General features: G+C 50.0%; 1 protein-coding gene across 1 annotated transcript in view; it reads right to left on the minus strand.

Moving 5' to 3' along the window:
- MICALL1 (MICAL like 1) overlaps window positions 1–17069 on the minus strand; it is a 30477-nt gene that overhangs the window by 9684 nt on the left and 3724 nt on the right. The window contains exons 2-8 of the mRNA XM_025206891.1: window positions 9590–9689; window positions 8350–8398; window positions 6373–6514; window positions 4669–4772; window positions 3581–3717; window positions 1911–2506; window positions 1242–1305 (exon numbers count right to left, since the gene is read on the minus strand). Of these exons, the coding sequence (XP_025062676.1) occupies window positions 1242–1305; window positions 1911–2506; window positions 3581–3717; window positions 4669–4772; window positions 6373–6514; window positions 8350–8398; window positions 9590–9689 (1192 nt within the window). The remainder of the gene's footprint in view (window positions 1–1241; window positions 1306–1910; window positions 2507–3580; window positions 3718–4668; window positions 4773–6372; window positions 6515–8349; window positions 8399–9589; window positions 9690–17069) is intronic.

A 17069-nucleotide genomic window follows, 5' to 3' on the forward strand; every position in this document is an offset into this window, starting at 1 on the left:
TAGGCCCCTAGGTCTTCATTTCTCCATCTGCCAAAGCAACACTGGGAGCCATTCTGTGAAAAAGTAGTCTTTCTCCCATCCCTTCCTCCTTTCTCCCTCAACAGGGAAGAATAAGTCATCCCTCATGCTCAGCTCAGTGCTGTCAACCACTGGGGGCAGAAGGGCAGCATAAAGTCTTGTCAATGCTTCTGTCACCATGAGTCCTGGTGGGAGACAGCAGCCGCCACAAGGAAGCCACCAGAATGCATGTACACCCCTATGGCGTCTGGCAGCTCCATGCTGCTCCAGCCACAATTGTGTAGCTCTGGGGTGATACGGCATGCAGCACACCTTGGGCAAGCCCAGCGCTGAAGGGATGCAGCAGCTAGTAGGAGGTGCAGAACTCCTTTCAGGCTGGAGGGCTGGTGTGGCCCTGTTGGCAGAAAGTGACAGTGCTGTCACCACAGGGAAGCCACAAGCATGGATGCACCCACAGTTCTGCTGGCAAAACTGTGTAGGGCAGACTAGGCCCGAGCACTGTAAACAGCTCCTTCTGGCTGGGCCTGCTGTTGGGATCCTCACCATCAGCTGAGGTGGGAGAAATGCAGGAGTCTCCCCACTGCAGGAATTACTTTCATCTACCCACTGAATGCAGGAATGTGGCTCCGGGAAGTCCTTCACAGAGCCATTTATCAGCCCATAATCAGACCAAGAAAAAGCCCCAGAGGCCCAATGCCACATCTGCTCACTCAGTCAGGTCAAGGTGCCTCACTCTTTGTACTGCAGTTTCTCTCTCCAAGACATAGGGATAATATGTAGCAGCCCCTGGGAAGCACTCTGAGGGCCCCGCAGGAACCTGCCCGTGCTAGAAGGTTGCACCAAAAGACTAAGCGTTTCCACTGCTGCAGTCGCTGGGGCCAGCCTGGAGAGGGGCTCAGAATATGAGGGCATCCAGGTAGACATCAGTCAGACATGCTCTTTGCCCTCCCCTAGCCCCTTCTTTTGAGAAGCTCAAAGTGCTTTATTTGCCTTAAGAAAGAGTCTTGTAACAACCCCATAAGGCAGAGAGGAGTATTATCAGTTCTGCTGGACAAATTGGGGAAGGGAGGCACCGGGAGGGGACTTGCTGGATCTAAGTCTGGAATAGAACTTGGGTCTCAAGACTCCTCATCCCAGGCCTCACCCACATGGCCCCTCATCCTCCTTGAACGCAGATCGGTTGGGATGGGAGGGGGTGGCAATTTGCAAGCAAAAACACATACCGATCAGAGGACGTGGGTCTCCCTCTTGGTTTTGGGACTGGGGGGCTAGATTCAGGCGCGCTACCTAGAGAGGCAATAGGAAAGAGATGTGCCAGGCAGTTAAAATGCTGGAAAGATGTTAGGAAACAGGTGAATAGCTCAACATGCCTCCTACTTCTGAATAAAGTCCTAGCTTCTCCCACTCTCCCATGAGATCCTCTCAACCTCTGGCAGGTAGAGGTGAATCTCTAAGACCAGGGCCATTACACCTTAGCTGAAAATCCAACCCCCCAAGCAGCTGCCAGCAGGAGAAATAACTCCTCACTCCCACCTGCTCTACATTGTTTTGAACAGCTATCATGCTCTCAGTAGTGGGTGAGTGACCACCCACTGTGCATTCCCTCCCACTGCCTGGGCATCCCCTGTTGGGGTCTGGAGAAATACAAGGGACTAGCAGGGTATGAGGCCTACCTGCACTTATTTCCCACTGAAAGGACTGTGGGTCAGTAAGTGAACCTCGAGTTCAAATGGAGACACCAAGATATCAGTCTGACCCCAGGTGTGTGGTGAGGGGATCTCTCTGGGTCTCATTTGGCAAGACAAGAGACTTTTCTGAACCTTAACCAGCTGCATATAGCCAGAACAACTAGAACGGGTAGCTCCCCACACAACATCCCTGCTCCTTCTTACCATTCACTAGGCTGGGACCCAGTTCAGAGGCCTCACTCTGGATGGATCTGGGTCGCGGGATGGGGTGGGAGTTTGGAGGTGAAAGGGCTGTAGCATCTGCAGCCCTCCGCGGTGCAGGGGTGGGCCGAGGGTCCCGGAGCCGTCCGTCCAGCGGGCTGGCTTTGTCCTGGTTGGCCACTGATGGTTTGATGGGGAGAGGAGGCCTGGCTGGAGTTTGAGAAGGGGACTCAGAGCTTGACGTTGTGTTGTCTGTCAGGGCAGGGGGTGTTGCTGTCTCCACTGCATCAGGTGCACTGGTCTTCTCCCCTCTACCCACCTCCTCCTCTCCTCGGGGGTGGCTCTCCAATGCAACTGCCACAGGCACTGGGACACTGTCCTCCTTTCCCGCCTCTCCTTCTGCTGGGGGCACATCTTCACTGACACTCACTGTCCCAACCTCAGTCCTCTTGGCTGGGTACTGCAGGTCTGGGCTAGGCCTACTGTCTGCTCTCCCACTCAGGCCCAGTTTGCCATGGTGCTGGGTGCATATAAAAGTGCCTGGCTCTGACCCAGGCTGGTAAGATCCAGGGACCAGCGTGCTGGAGCATTCCTTACATCTGCCAGCAAGAGAGAGAAAGAGGGAGAGACCCCATGAGAGGGAGCAGAGCTTTCTATAGGAAAAGCAGCCCTGAGGTTTCTGCACAAGACTAGTGCTTGATTCAATGATCAGCTCTGCCACAGATTGGGCAAGTCACCTCAGCTCTCTGTACCTTAGCTCGCAGCCCACTAAACAGGGAGAATAATCCCCCCCTTTCATTCATCTTTTGCCAAGTCCACATAGGCCTAAAGTCTCCTCAAAGACTGATTCTTGGTGCATGTTTGTCTCAAAGTGCTACTATAACGAATATAATTAACATTGAAGTCAGCCCTGTTCAGACTGGCAAGAGCAGACATATGCACAGACAATGTGAGCTCAAAAGAACCAACCTGCCACTCCCATGAAAGCTAAGCTAAATGCCTCCTGTCTGAGTGTTTGGTGTTAAAGGCAGCTGGCTGCATGATACCAGTATAAAAAATAATGAGCTGTCAGGGCACTTCAGGCTCTTGTACAGTGCTCCCATTTAATATTAGAAATGTTGAAATTAAGAGCAACAGCACAGAGAAAAGGGGAGCTATGGGGAAAGAGAAAGATGGTAAGTTTGGCCAAAAAAAGGGGGGCTCTTTTTACCCTGGTTAACCCAAAGAACTCCCTGCCACAGGGTATTACCGAGGCACAGATCTGAGAAGTCAGTAGAGGAGCTGTTAAGAATAAGCAAAGCATAAGGGAAAGCAGTATGGGATATATTTACAAGGGTATCTATCCTTAGTCTACTAGGTCTAAAATGGGATTGGAAAGTAATCCTGCCTCCCATCCCCCAAGCTGCATGGGGGAGTATATGAGAGAGGGTTTTTTTCCACTTCTACTCAAAACTCCAGTCATTAACTGCTCTGGGAGCCAGGATATCTGACCAGCTGCAGCGGTCTGCCCAAACACCCTGATAGTTCTGCTTCCCTCATCTGCATGAGAGTGAAGATGATGCCAACCTGGCTGCAGAATTTGCCAGTGGCTAGAGCCCCGTCAGATGGGGAAGGGCAGCTCACCCGCTGTGCTAGAGGGGACAGGATCAGTGCATGGCCCAGGGGTGGCTTACCTGAAGCACAGGCGGTGGTAGAGCCTGCCCTCCACCATATAGCGTTGGACGAGGTGGACGTGCTGCTGGCAGGCAGCACAGGTGCTGCTGAGTGTGGTGCGCTGGGATCTCTCTGCTAGGCCTTCAGCCGCATCATCCTGAAGTGGAACACACAGAGACATCAGAATGGTGGGGCTGCCCCCAAAGCCACTGGCCACTATGACCATGAGTGTCATGAGATCAGAAGCTATTTGGGACATGGACTGAGCGGAAGCTCAGCACTCAACCCATGGGCACTAGTCCCAGTTGGATCCCCAGACACTCCCACCAGTAAATCCCAAGGACAGAAATCAGCATCTAACAGCAAGCAGAGGAGTTGGACATGATAACCAGCAACATCCTCTGCCTCAGAGGCAGGTCCCAGCCCAAGACCATTCTCAACTCTGCTGAGAAGGGACCATATCCTCTGCCCAAACCCAGGACACAAAAGGGAGCCTCACCCCCATTCCATACCCTGTGCCCACTACAGGAGAGGAGGAGGAGGAGGAGGAGGAGAAGGAGGAGGAGGAAGTGAAGGGTCATGTCCAACCTCTACTTAATCATAGGGCTGTATCTAACACACTGTTCTATCCCACAGGTGGGATGTCCTCAACATCTGCTGAATCCTGAGGTAGAGCTAGAGGGATGGGAAAAGAAAAGGTATCCCACAGCTCTGTAGTTGTACCCTGCTGTCACACTGGCAGGGACCTCTGGGTTACCCTCCTCTTTTGACAAGTAATGCCTTGAGTCCTTGCATTCCCAAAGAAACATCTAGCACTGCCCATTTCACCCTCCTTGCCCTCAGCATCCACCTTTTTGACTGAACAAAATGCCTGAAGAGCAGCATTTCAGTCCCCAGACTCCTGGGAACAGAAGGTTTCCCCTGCTGGGCCCCTCTCCGAAAGAGCACTACACAAAAGAGCAACACGCAAATATCTGCCGCAATGTGTCCCAGCAAAGGAAAAAGAGTGCAGTAAACTCATCTCCTCAAGACATGCACTCTCTTGTGAACAGTTTAATAAAGAGAAATAACAGGGAAGATGGGGCTTTGAGTCAATATATTTAAGTACCTGAGGTGCTGGGGTGCTGTCAGCCACAGCCACGGGTTTCTTGTGAGCTGGCAGAGGGGGTGAAGAGGCAGCAGCTGGGCGCTTCATAGGTGGAGGGACTCTGCCTAGAAAGAGACACAGCAAAAAGGGAATCGGGCACTGACAAGAGGATGACTCATGCAAAGCATGTGGTGTGGGAAAATCACCAAGCCTCGTGACACAGGATGGGACCTCACTGCTTCTTACGCCTCAGTACCTATTCTAGGAGGGAGAGAGAGGTGTGAGCTACTGGTTTAGCCACGAGGCTGACAACTGGAAGCCCTGCATTCTTTTGGGGCTCTGGCTCAGGCCTGAGCAAATTGTTCCTCCTTCCCATGACTCATCTATAAAACAGGGATAACTAATGCTCCTTAGAGACCTTACAGAGTGTTGCAAAGATCAAGTGGAGAATGCTTAGAGCAAGAAAATAATTGGGAAGTGCTAGGCATTACTGTTACCCCACTGGACCTCCAGCTCCTGAGTGCTGACAGCAGGGCTCCAGGACATCCCTCCTGTTGCCAGGACATCATCTCACCAACACCTGGAGGGAGGGGAGCTCCTGCAGTCTGTTAATCCCTGGAGGGAGAGACACAGAGGCTCTCATGGGAAAGGCCAGTGTAAGGGTGTGTTATACAGAAGATGTCTTAGCATCAAGCTGACAAGGTTCTTTGCGTAAATCCAAGCTGCGTAAATCCAATCTTTTATTAGACCAACTCAAACAATTGGAAAAATTCTTCTTAGCAAGCTTTCGGGCACTAACACACTTCGTCAGGCTGAAGAAATGTTTCAAGCTGTAACTCAGGGGGTTAGGTATGGGGAAGTGATGTTGGGGAAAGGGAGCACAGGGAAGCCTCGATCCCAGAGCCATTCCAGGAAAGATGTTCTAAAGCAGGGAGTTAAAATCAGCCTGGGTTGGACCTCGACTGTGGGGACCCCTCTGCATTTGGGCAGCAACACAGGCCTGTTTGGACAGCAGTAGCAGCAGGGGTCCAGGGCCAGCTGAAGAAATTTGTACAGCCCTCGCTTACCCCCCCTGCCACCAATGGCCATATCCATCAGGGCCCAGAGACCCCAAATTCTGCAGCAGCAACACCTCACCAGCCTCACCCCCCAATTTCTGGCAGACTGCCAGACTACCAGCAGACTGGATAAAATGGTTCCATGGGCCTGATCCAACCTGTGAGCCATGTTTGACACCCCTGTTCAAAAGGGACTGCATCCCGGCCAGCAACCAGCACTGAGCGCCTCGTTATTCCAGATCCCTAAGCCCACAGCTTCTGTCTGACAGGATCACCAAGATCCAAGTGCCCTGCCCTATCCCCTGAAGCAGATCACCACCTGCAGTTCTGATTCTGATTCTGAAAAAAAGGTGGAAGCAAGTAACAATGCGAGTGCTCTCAAATTCCCACGTCGAGAATTGCCTGTCTGCCCTCTGAGCCACTGTTGGGGCTGGTTTCTGAAAATGGCGACTAACTTCATAAGGCCAAACTGTCCCCCCATCCCCCAAGTTGCTTCCTGCAGCAATACATGCCAAACAGAGAATAGGAAGCTCTAGGGTGGAACAGGAAGCTCTAAAGAGGTCACTGCCCTGGGGGGCAGGGATAGAACATGCTGCCATAGTAAGGCATGGCTGAATTTCCCTTCAGTGCCATGGCAGAGAGAGGAGAAAGAGGCTGGAGCACTCACCTGGGCTGGGGTTGTTGAAATAGTTGTAATACTGAGATACATAGGTCATGATGCTGAGGCAATCAGGGACCTTCATGGAGACCATATCATTGGGATCCAGCAGAGCCGGGATTCCCAGCTCCCGCTCCGCCACCTCAAAGGCCTGCAGGGGTTCCAGAGGGGGAGGAGAAGAAACAGAGGTCAGGCCAAGGCCCCTGGGAGAAAAGAGACTCCTGGACACAAGTGGAACTCCCACCTTGGAGCGCAGGAGCCAGGTGTAAGCCACAAGGTCACATACAGCAGGAAGCAAGAAATAGGCATAGTTAATACTGGGGCCCAACCAGTTTGTATAAACAAAGCTAAGGCAAAACAAACCCGGTAGCAACATCAAGGAGACTCCCACTCTATAGGCAGAGGCAGAGAAATGGACTATATAAGAGACAGGGTAAGAGTCTCACTGCAGGGAGCCAAAATCCTGAATGAGACCAAACGTGAGGCTGGGTTTTCCTTGTTGGGGGGAAGAAAGTGATGACTGGATGCCACCTAGGAAACTCAGCAGGTCCTGTGACTCATTTTTTGTTTAACTCAGCCTCAAGTGAGCTCTGATGATACATATCATTGTCTTTCCAGCTCTGCCTGGGGTGGTTTTGAAGTCCCTGTTCACAGATCAGATGTTCTCTGCTGACCTCAGCACTCCACCTTCACCTGTGTACTGTCCACACTTGCTTAGCAGCCACAAGAGAATTCAAGTACATTCCACCATTAACCCACAGAGCCAAATAAGCACATTCCTCCTAGCACAGAGAGCACCAGACACCTGGCTGGCTGGGATAATGGGGTGGGAAAGAAGGGCAGTAAGAGACCACAGCCTGATCAAAATGGTATGGTCCCCACTCAGTGCTCAGGACTGTTCCAAGGAGGGCATGCGACTTGGGACCACTGCTTCACCAAGAATCACATCCGGACTGGCTGCTCTATGACTAACTATATTTCACCACTGAGTCCATCAATTCACCAGATACTGCCTTGGCCTCATGGCCACCCATTGCTTAGACTCCTCCTGCCCTCTGGATCATCGATTCTCAGGGAATCGTGCCCATCCCAAGTGGGCTACATCACTAGGAAACACCAATTCAGCTGGTATTTGCTAGAATAGAGGAGACATTGGGGGTTCACCATCAAAATCACCCTGGGGAGAAATCCAGCTCTCTGGCCACCAGCTGCCAGGGACAGCACTGGGACTGCAACTAGAGTGTAGTATGAGGAACATGACTAGAACCTCCATCTTTCAGATCAGCACCTGGCATGCAGGCTATCTGATGCATTTAAGCTTCTCCCTCCACCACACCTGGAACTACTGGGAGCTACGTGCTGCCCTTCCCTCCCACCTTCATTTATCCACCTCTGGAGCCTTTCCCTTAATCTCTAGCATACCCAAGACTCCTTGATCTTGTTAGCAGGGCAACGAAAGAGGTCACATCTGCTCTCCTCTATTTCAAGTCTTTGGTTTTTTGGGTGCCTCCTGCCCTATGAATAACTCCAGTACCTGCTTCTGCTGATGATAGCAGCTTTTCCCAGCACCAGCAGGAGTGACATGAAATGGGTATGACTTGTAGCAGCTTGACCTCTACCCATACCTGGAATCTCACTGGTTTCTTTCTGCAGATGTTTGTTAAAGCTTAGAACTGGAAATGTGGAGGCACTGGTGGTGCCAGGAAGATGCTACAACAATTTAGTTATTTTCCACTTGGAAAGTTAGAATCTAATATTGTCTTTGTTGTGGGCTCAGACTGCATGGGAGATGCTGTGGAGAGGTTTCTCATTCACACAGGAATGCATCTGCCTTCCCCAGAGTTAATGTTTTTTTCTAGCCTCATCATTGCTACCCTAACCCCCACTCCTAGACTTCCTGCTCTGCTAGCAACGTGTGACTTAGCACATTATTTCCCATGTCCAAGACTTCCTCTTTCCCCAGTGCATGGCATCACAGGCACTCACCAGGCGGTTGTTCTCATAGACATTCTCCTTGGAGAGCGAATCAAAGTCTCTGAAACAAGAAAACAGAAGGGTGACAGGGGGAAGTGGAGAGATAGCTATGAAAGACACTGCTATCATGTTGGCAGGACCAGTGGCAGCACTTCAGTAACTAAAAGCATAATTCCCAGACAAACAGAACCTTTGTTAAAGCAGATTTAAGGCTGTAAACAGGGAGAGAACCCATAAGAGGATTTTCTCATTTAAAAACAAGCCTGCAGGGCTAAAGGCCAGGAATTACAAACTATATTAGTATCATATTATTTGTATTCCAGCAGTGCCTAAAGGCTTCTGCTGAAGAGGATGTAAGAGCACCAATCACCCTACACCTCACCACTTGGAACTCCCCCTGATAACACACCTCTGCCCACATATCCCCAAATCCCCCATTCCCTCCAGGCACCTACAGTGAAAGGCAGACACTCATTTCTAACAAAATACATTAGAACCACAGCTAGATGACAGGCTAAACCCTGGATGCCTTTCTGGCTCAGCCAAGAATCTTGGCAGCTAGAGACCAGCTCTGATCCCCAATACACTCAGGGATTTCACCTGTCGCTTCAGGACTTGCGACCAGTGCAAAGTGCAAGCAGCCTGCTTGCAAGGGCTTGAAATATCCATTGCCAAAGGGGGCCCAATCAGTGCAGAGCACAAAAGGTAAAAGACCTTGCAATATTTTCAGCACCTGGCATGAGGGAACTACTGAGAAGTTGGATACGTTTGTGGTGTAGAACAGGATGTGCCATGGCAGGCTGCACATGCCGTGCCTTCCAGTCTCTGACTTGGACATTCTTTCTAAAGGGATGCATTTACCACCACAGCACACCTCTGGAGTAGATGCACCATATCCCCATTTCACAAATAATGGTACAAGCCTAAAGAGACTCAGGGTCTACAGCTCTCACTCACACAAAGCATTTGCTTGAATCCAAGAGGCGGCCAGCTGCCTGTCTTTACATGAAATCTGTCTGACAAAAATTTCCTCACCCCTGGCATCACCTCAGCTGTTCAGCAAACCCAATGGGTTTACTCATGGCATGGGGTAAGGCACTCCTCACTACTCCATATGAGAAAGGCAGACAAGAACATGCCTCTAACAGGGCAGGTCCATGTTGACCGACATCCACATGCCTCATGGCACAGCCTACAAAAGCCCATGCCATGCAGCTTGCCTTTCCCACACCAGTGGGTTGTTTTGCAACACCTGCTAGACCTGTCTACATTGCACTTCTTGGAACTTGCAGCCAGCACCATGATCTCTGCCAGGTTCCCTTCCACCATGCAGAGCAGAGCACTTCTACGAACTGGTAAGACAACATGGACAACACATAGGGTCTGTACATAGGGAACAGGAGGAAAACGAATGGGAGTGTGGGGCCACTGCTCAACAAATCAGGAGAGCTGGTTACTGGTACCCAGGAGAAAGCTGAACTCCTGAATGACTACTTTGCCTCGGTCTGTCACTGGACCAAGGGGAAAAACCATGCCAGGCAGAGTAGAGGATGAGCATGATAGACATAATTGCCTTCCTACTATTGCCATAGAATTGGTGTATGACCAATTAAAAAAATTAGACATATACAAGTCAGCAGGACCAGATGATCTTCATCCAAGGGTGCTGAAGGAACTGGCTGAAGTCATTGTGGAACCCCTGGCGAAACTCTTCCACAACTCATGGCACTCTGGAGAAGGCCATGAGGACTGGAAAAAGGCCAATGTTGTGCCCATCCACGAGAAGGGCAGGAGGGAGGACCCGGGTAACTATAGGCCAATCAACCTAACTTCTACCCTAGGGAAAATCATAGAAATGTTCATCAAGGAGTCTATCTGCAATGAACTTGCAGAAGGGAATATTCTGAATAACAGCCAGCATGGCTTCATCGTGAGCAGGTCTTGCCTTACCAACCTCATTCTCCTTCTATGACCAGGTAACTCGTCACCTGGACACGAGAGAACACGTTGACATTGTATACCTTGACTTCCAAAAGGCCTTTGATCTAGTACCTCACAATGTCCTCACTAGGAAAATTGGAGGATTGGGGGCTTAACTCCAAGACAGTCAGGTGGGTGAGAAACTGGCTCCAGAATAGAACCCAGAGAGTTGTAGTGAACGGATCTGTGTCATCCTGGCAAGAAGCAGGCAGAGGTGTCCCACAGGGGTCTGTGCTCAGTCCAGTACTTTTCAACATCTTTATTAACGATTTGGATGTGGGGGTGAAGGGCTTACTGGCCAAGTTTGTGGATGACACCAAGTTATGGAGAAGCGTGGTCACACTTGAAGATAGGCTACAGATACAGGTGGATCTAGACAGGCTAGCAAGTTGGGCGTATCAGAACCTAATGAAGTTCAATGTTGAGAAATGTAAAGTGCTCCACCTTGGGACGAGCCACCCACAACACACCTACAGGCTTTGCAGCACCAAACTGACTAGCACCACAAATGAAAGGGACCCGAGTGTAATAACAGACCACAGTATGAGTATGAACCATCAGTGCGATGCTGTAGCCAGCAGGGCAAATAATACTCTGGCATGCATCAATTGATGCATCTCCAGCAAAACCAAGGAGGTGATTCTTCCATTCTACTCAGCATTGGTGAGACCGCAGCTGGAGTACTGCGTTCAGTTCTGGGCACCACACTTTAACAAGGATGTGGACAAGCTTGAGAGAGTCCAAAGAAGAGCCACCCATATGATCAGAGTCTTAAAAGGCAAGCCATACGAGGAAAGGCTGAGGGATCTGGGACTCTTCAGCCTGAAGAAAAGAAGGCTGAGAGGGGACCTGGTAGTAGCTTACCACTACACTAGGGGAGTATATCAAGGCCTTAGTAAGCAACTGTTCACCAGGGCACCTGAGGGGAAAACCAGGAGTAATGGCCACAAACTCCTGGAAGATCAGTTCAGGCTCAACATTAGGAAAAACTTCTTCATAGTCAGGGTGTCCAGACTGTGAAATAAGCTCCCTCCAGAGGTGGTGCAATCACCTACCCTGGAAATCTTCAAGAGGAGACTAGAGAGTCACCTTGATGGGATCACCTGACCCCCAGTTATCTTTCCTGCTTGGTGCAGGGGGCTGGACCCAATGATCTTCTGAGGTCTCTTCCGGCCTTACAATCTATGAACACCTTTCCTCAGAAGCCTCAAGTGATTTTAACAAATCCAACTCCTGACTCCGCATGGCTATAGTGCTTCTTTTTTAAAGGAAGATGCTAATGTCACTGTGTCCTCACAGACGAGAGGAACTGGAAACTAGTCTCCGAGGGAAGACAGTTTGCATGTTGAGTGTTCCTTGTCCCTCAATTGTAACTTTATTTTTGAACCCAGTGGATTATAGAGGTTTGCGTGTTTGTTTGTTTTAAAGGCAAAGTTACATTATGGACTTTTTCCTCTCAACTATTTTGCCATCTAAACTTAAAAGCTTTACTTGGCTTGTTTGTTTTTACAGAAAGAGTAGCTCAGGAATACAAAAGGGGTGAGAGCAGAGCTAACGCCCATTTTGGGGATAGGTTCACTCTTCATCTTCCTTCAAAAAAAATTAAAAATGGTAACCTTCATTTTGAGTGTCCCAGCTTTAAATGTACATGACAGGCTTAACTGGAGCTAGGAAGCTCCTCCCTGGTCAGTGCTAGGGCTGCTACCTTACAGCCAGACTAAATGCAAGGAAATCACACTCCCACCCCTAATTTCTCCCACCAACCCAAAGCCATTTTATTAAGCTACCTCAAGTCCCTGCGCCTGGGTGGAAGGCAGGGGATGTGATGTGAACCTGGGAAGAAGATGGTGAGTGTTACTATGTGATGGGGTGTGTGAGGACACATGGGTGGTAAAGCAGGGTAGAAGTTTCTCAATGTGGGTTGCAAAGAACAAATCCCACCTGGTTATGCCCCACAGGTCTGCATGAGTTAGCCCCACACCCACCTCTTTCCTCTTCTTCACACTCCCTTATATTGTTCTACATTAACACAGCACTTGGGCCCCAGGATGCCAGGTTCTGCTTATCAGTGCACATGGCAGTCCCCAGGGAGGGGTAAGACACAAGAATTAGGAGCTGGGGCATGACAACGCTTTTAGATACTACTGCTCATCCCCATGAAAATATCCCCTTAATCGTTGCTTGGCGCCTCCTCTACTAAGAGATTAGAGCTTAAACTTTTCTAACTACCCAACATCTGGCTAAACACCACTGAACTACTTTGGCATCAGCCCAGCGCATTCCTATAAAACCCAATTTATGCTAAACGCTGTCCTGATGAAGCATCAGCTTTACCATTCCCCATTATTAAATCAGATCCCTTGAAGACATCCCAAGAGAACAACTGTCCTGATTCAGCATCTAAGCAGAAAACGCCAGGGTAATAATTTCCATGGATATAGCAGCCGTCATCCCAAATTGCTTTGTTAATTGGATCCATGCAGTACCGCTGAAGAGTAGCAGCCATGGCCTCAGAGGCTCAGGGCAACTGCCAAGGAGTGCACACGATTCTGTGAGGGAGAGGCATTTTCTATAAACCCAAGGACAAATTCATATGCGCTTGTAAAATGCATCATGGGCTTTTTAATAGCCATACATTGCAGGGAGGCCTTTGGTTGCCTGAAAAAGCCACCCAGAGAAGAGTCTGGAAAGCTGCTGTGTTGGGGGGGGGGGGGTCTTGACTTGACCTTGCCTAGATTTGAACCTGGGATCTGAGGCAGACTCAGGCTTTCAGATCCAATGCCATTACTTGTGTATGTGTTTGTTCTCATTTTCTTTGTACAACTATTTTTCTTTCTCCAATTTTGTCACTATTCTTACCCACTTCTAACCCAGCCCCTGCCCAGCTTTGTGGAAGGCAGCAATGCTAGGACACAGGAAAGAATGTTGGTTCTTCCCTGGCTGAGAAGTGCTGCTTCATGCTTCACCACACTACAAGGGGTGCTTAATAAACACATGCATTATGCTTTGAATATCCAAAGCTTTGTACAAACACAAGCTAACATATCCTCACAACCCTCAATAAAGCAGGCCTGAATATATTCATCTGACAGATGGGGATGGGAAAAATTTAAGTGTCTCATCCAACGTCATGGAGTTTGAGGCAGTCAGGAGCTGAGCCCAGATCTCCTGAGTCAAACCTAGAACAGTGCCACAGCCAAGAGTGTCTTGGTGTCCCCATTTTAGAGAGGGAAACTGAGGCATGGATAAATTGAGTGACTTGCTGAGTTAGAACTAAGATTAGAATCCAGATCTCCAGGCTCCTATTTCCTGAGAGGAGGTCTTGTGGCTGTCTACAAATTCATCGGGGGGGAGGGGCAGCAAGGAATGGGGGATACCCTGTTTACCAGAGTGTCCCTTGGGGTTACTAAGAACAACGGCCATAAACTGATGGGGAGCAGATTTAGATTAGATATTAGGAAAAATTTCTTTACAGTGAGGGTTGCCAACATCTGGAACGGGCTTCCAAGGGAGGTGGTGCTCTCCCCTACCTTGGAGGTCTTTAAGAGGAGGCTAGACAAGCACCTAGCTGGGGCACCTGATTCTGGCACTTTTTCCTGCCCAGGGCAGGGAGTCAAACTCGATGATCTACTGATGTCCCTTCTGACCCTAAAAATCTATGAAATCTATCCCCATGTCTAATCTGCCAGACCCCATTGCACAGGCTTGTATTTTCAGAAGTTGGTACCCAAGATCAGTGGCCAACCTGAGGAGCCTTCATCCTGATTTCAGGGCTGCTGAGCACCTACAGTTCCCACCACTTCCAGGAAAGCAATTGCCTAAAACTTTCTGTTCATACACAGCATTAAAGTCCCATCTGTGTAACATCACATCGAGCTAGGCCTGACAGAGTCAAGAGGGTTAAAAATGCAGTTACCGAAGAAATCAAATTCGTCTTCAACTATAGGAAAAAACTATAGTCTCTCACTAAGTTCATGGAGGGGACTACATCACCTTCCCCTGAAAGCTTCTCCCTCATACAGGAAGAATCTTGAATAGCAATGTGGCTATTTGGGGTGGAGCACTTCGAAGCTCCCTGTAATAGGGGCATCCAGACATGACACATGCCAAATGCTTTACAAATAATGAATATGCACCACCTGGGAGAGTCTGGCAGCAGGAGAAGCCTTTCACAGCAGGGTGGTGGATTAGCGTGATTACAGAGCGGTGAAGTCTATGACCAAGCTCCACTCCAGCTGCTTCACCCTGATGGAGCCAGAAGAGGGGTGATGCCAAGGGGTCATAAGAGCACTTGAACATGTATATCTCTTCTTTGGTTTGTGCTGCTGAGATCAGCGTGATTGTTTCCGACTGGCTGGAATGACAAATCATAATGGAAGACACTGCAACTGTAGAAGTCTACTCACAAAGACCTGCCAGATCCCATTACCAAGTAGATGGGAAGTGCTTTACAAGAACAAGGAGGATGCTTTTACTCTGCTGTGTGGGAGATATATTATTCCTGCTCTATCCGTTTCCAAATCAGGACATGCCAGAGGAGCTAGGATGAGACCATCCCTCAGAAAATCCTTCCTAAACATGCCATGTCCTTGTAAGGCCCTGGGTTCTCTCTTTACAATATAGCTCCCTTCCCATAACCGAGAAGCACTTCATCAGGACATCTGCCAGGGCACAGCTTTCATCCCCTGACACTTAACAGCAAAGACGTCTGCTTAATGCCATGGTGATTCTTCTTAATGGGGAAGCTTCCAGGTAGCTCAGTAGTGTGTATAACAGGTTTTCTGTATATCTTGCTTCCCTGCCAGTCCTCTTTGTCTGCTTTTCGGTCCTCCGATAGCTGTGATATTCGTGAAAACACAGGTGTATGAAACACATGTGTTCCTGTATCAGTTTGCAAGCTGTGTACCTACAGAGCCACTAGGCAGGGTTTAGGGAACTGTACCTTTAAGGGGCTCTGACAGGAAACAGTTGGAACAGGTTATGTTATGCAGAGGCTCATCTTGCAATAATCAAGCAGGCCTCTGCCAGACTCATTGGCCCAAGTAATTACTGAACACCATACCTGGCATCTGAGAAGTCACTCCTACAATAGACAGGCTACAGATTTGATCTCTAGCCTGCCTGAGCTCTCTCCCCTAACAATACGGGTCTGTTCTGTAATATGATCAGTACCACAGTTCCACAGCAGCATTACTGTTAAGATAATGCCATCTCTTAATTGGGTGGCATTCTTAATTGGGGCAAAAGGCCAAGGGGGGGAGGACATCTCAACAAAGAAGATGCAATTGTGCACCTAATGAAGGCAAGAAGAATGCCTTGATCAGGGAGAGGAACAGTGCAAAAGCAAAACTGCTGTGTGTTGGACTCAGAGCACTTTCTAATGAGTTAAACTGAATGATTTAAAGACAAGGGGAGCGACCATAAATCCCAGACACATCCCTAGTCCCAGTAGAGACTGGAGCAGACAGGAGACGGATTTCCGAGCTGGCCGAATCACAAGGCGTTCGGAGGAAGGGGTGGGGTATGCTATGTTGAGGAGCAGACTTATCTCAGCTGCCTGTGTAATTTCCTCACAAAGACACTATCACCCCAAGCAACACTGTTCCCAAGTTACCCTTCTCCCTCATAAATCTGCCTGTCAATCCATCTCCCTCGACCCTAGAGCCCCCGGCAAGCCCGGCACAGACAGAGAAAACTAAGCTCCGAGGCATTTGCCCAGAATGAAACTGCTGGGACCGGCTCCCTCCGTCACCATCACTCATCCCTGGCTTTTCATTGAAGCCCTGTCCTAATTAAGCCTGCACCTGGCACTTCTTCATCCAAGATCAGAGGATCGCTGGAACAAGCAATGTGCTCTTCTTATTGCTGGCATTTAATCAGGCCAGGAAGCACCAGAAACAGCATGCAGTTTTCCTTTGCGGAAAAACACACATGTGCTTGGAAGCACAGGAAGCTCTGAAGGACACCTACCGAGTCGCAGCTGTCCATCCCTCACACCTGGGCCTGTGCAGGCCGGGTTCATCCTTCTGCATATTTTCCGGTGCTTTTTCCATAACCACCTTGCTTATAAACAGCGCCAGAAAAGGATCTTATTCAGAGAAAGCACAGAGCGCTCTCACAATAACTTCCAAAGGAGACACAGGTGCGTTAGCCGATGGTTACACGCAACCGAGCATTTCAGGATAGCAGGTGGCCCTGTTCGGAGAAGCTGCTGTCACTTAGGTCCAATTGTTCTGGACAGACATCCTGTCCCGTACGACGTGAAGTCATTTCTAGCCAGGAGAATTGCCGTTCCCCTCCTAGGCCTTCCTGCGCTCTTCAGTAAGTAAGCCGGAGACCTCTTGTATTCATCTACTACTCGCCTGACAAGTAGCACCAGTGCGCTCCAGTCACGGCCCAGTGCCCTGCTCTGCATGTGAGGGAGGGCTGGCCCCTGCCCCATGGCGCGGGTCACCTACAGCGACTAGCGCTGGGGGCAGCCCGCACCGCAGTAACCCCGCGGGTCACCGAAGCTCCCCAGCCCCGCTGTGTGGGAGGAGATGGGCACGGGACCGGAGCACCCCACGCCGGCTGAGGGGGGTGGGCGACGAGCCCCACATGGCTCCCTCAGCAGGGACAGCCGTGCCCGCCGCGTCCACTGGGAAGAGCCCAGAGCCCTGGCACCGCCCCCCGGCCCGGCCCCGGCCCCGGCCCCAGCGGGCACTCACAGCAGGTGGGGGCGGTGGTGGTGCAGGATGGCGCAGAAAGCCAGG

The sequence above is a fragment of the Alligator sinensis genome, unplaced genomic scaffold (assembly GCF_000455745.1).
Source record: "Alligator sinensis unplaced genomic scaffold, ASM45574v1 scaffold215_3, whole genome shotgun sequence".
NCBI classification, from domain to species: Eukaryota; Metazoa; Chordata; order Crocodylia; family Alligatoridae; genus Alligator; species Alligator sinensis.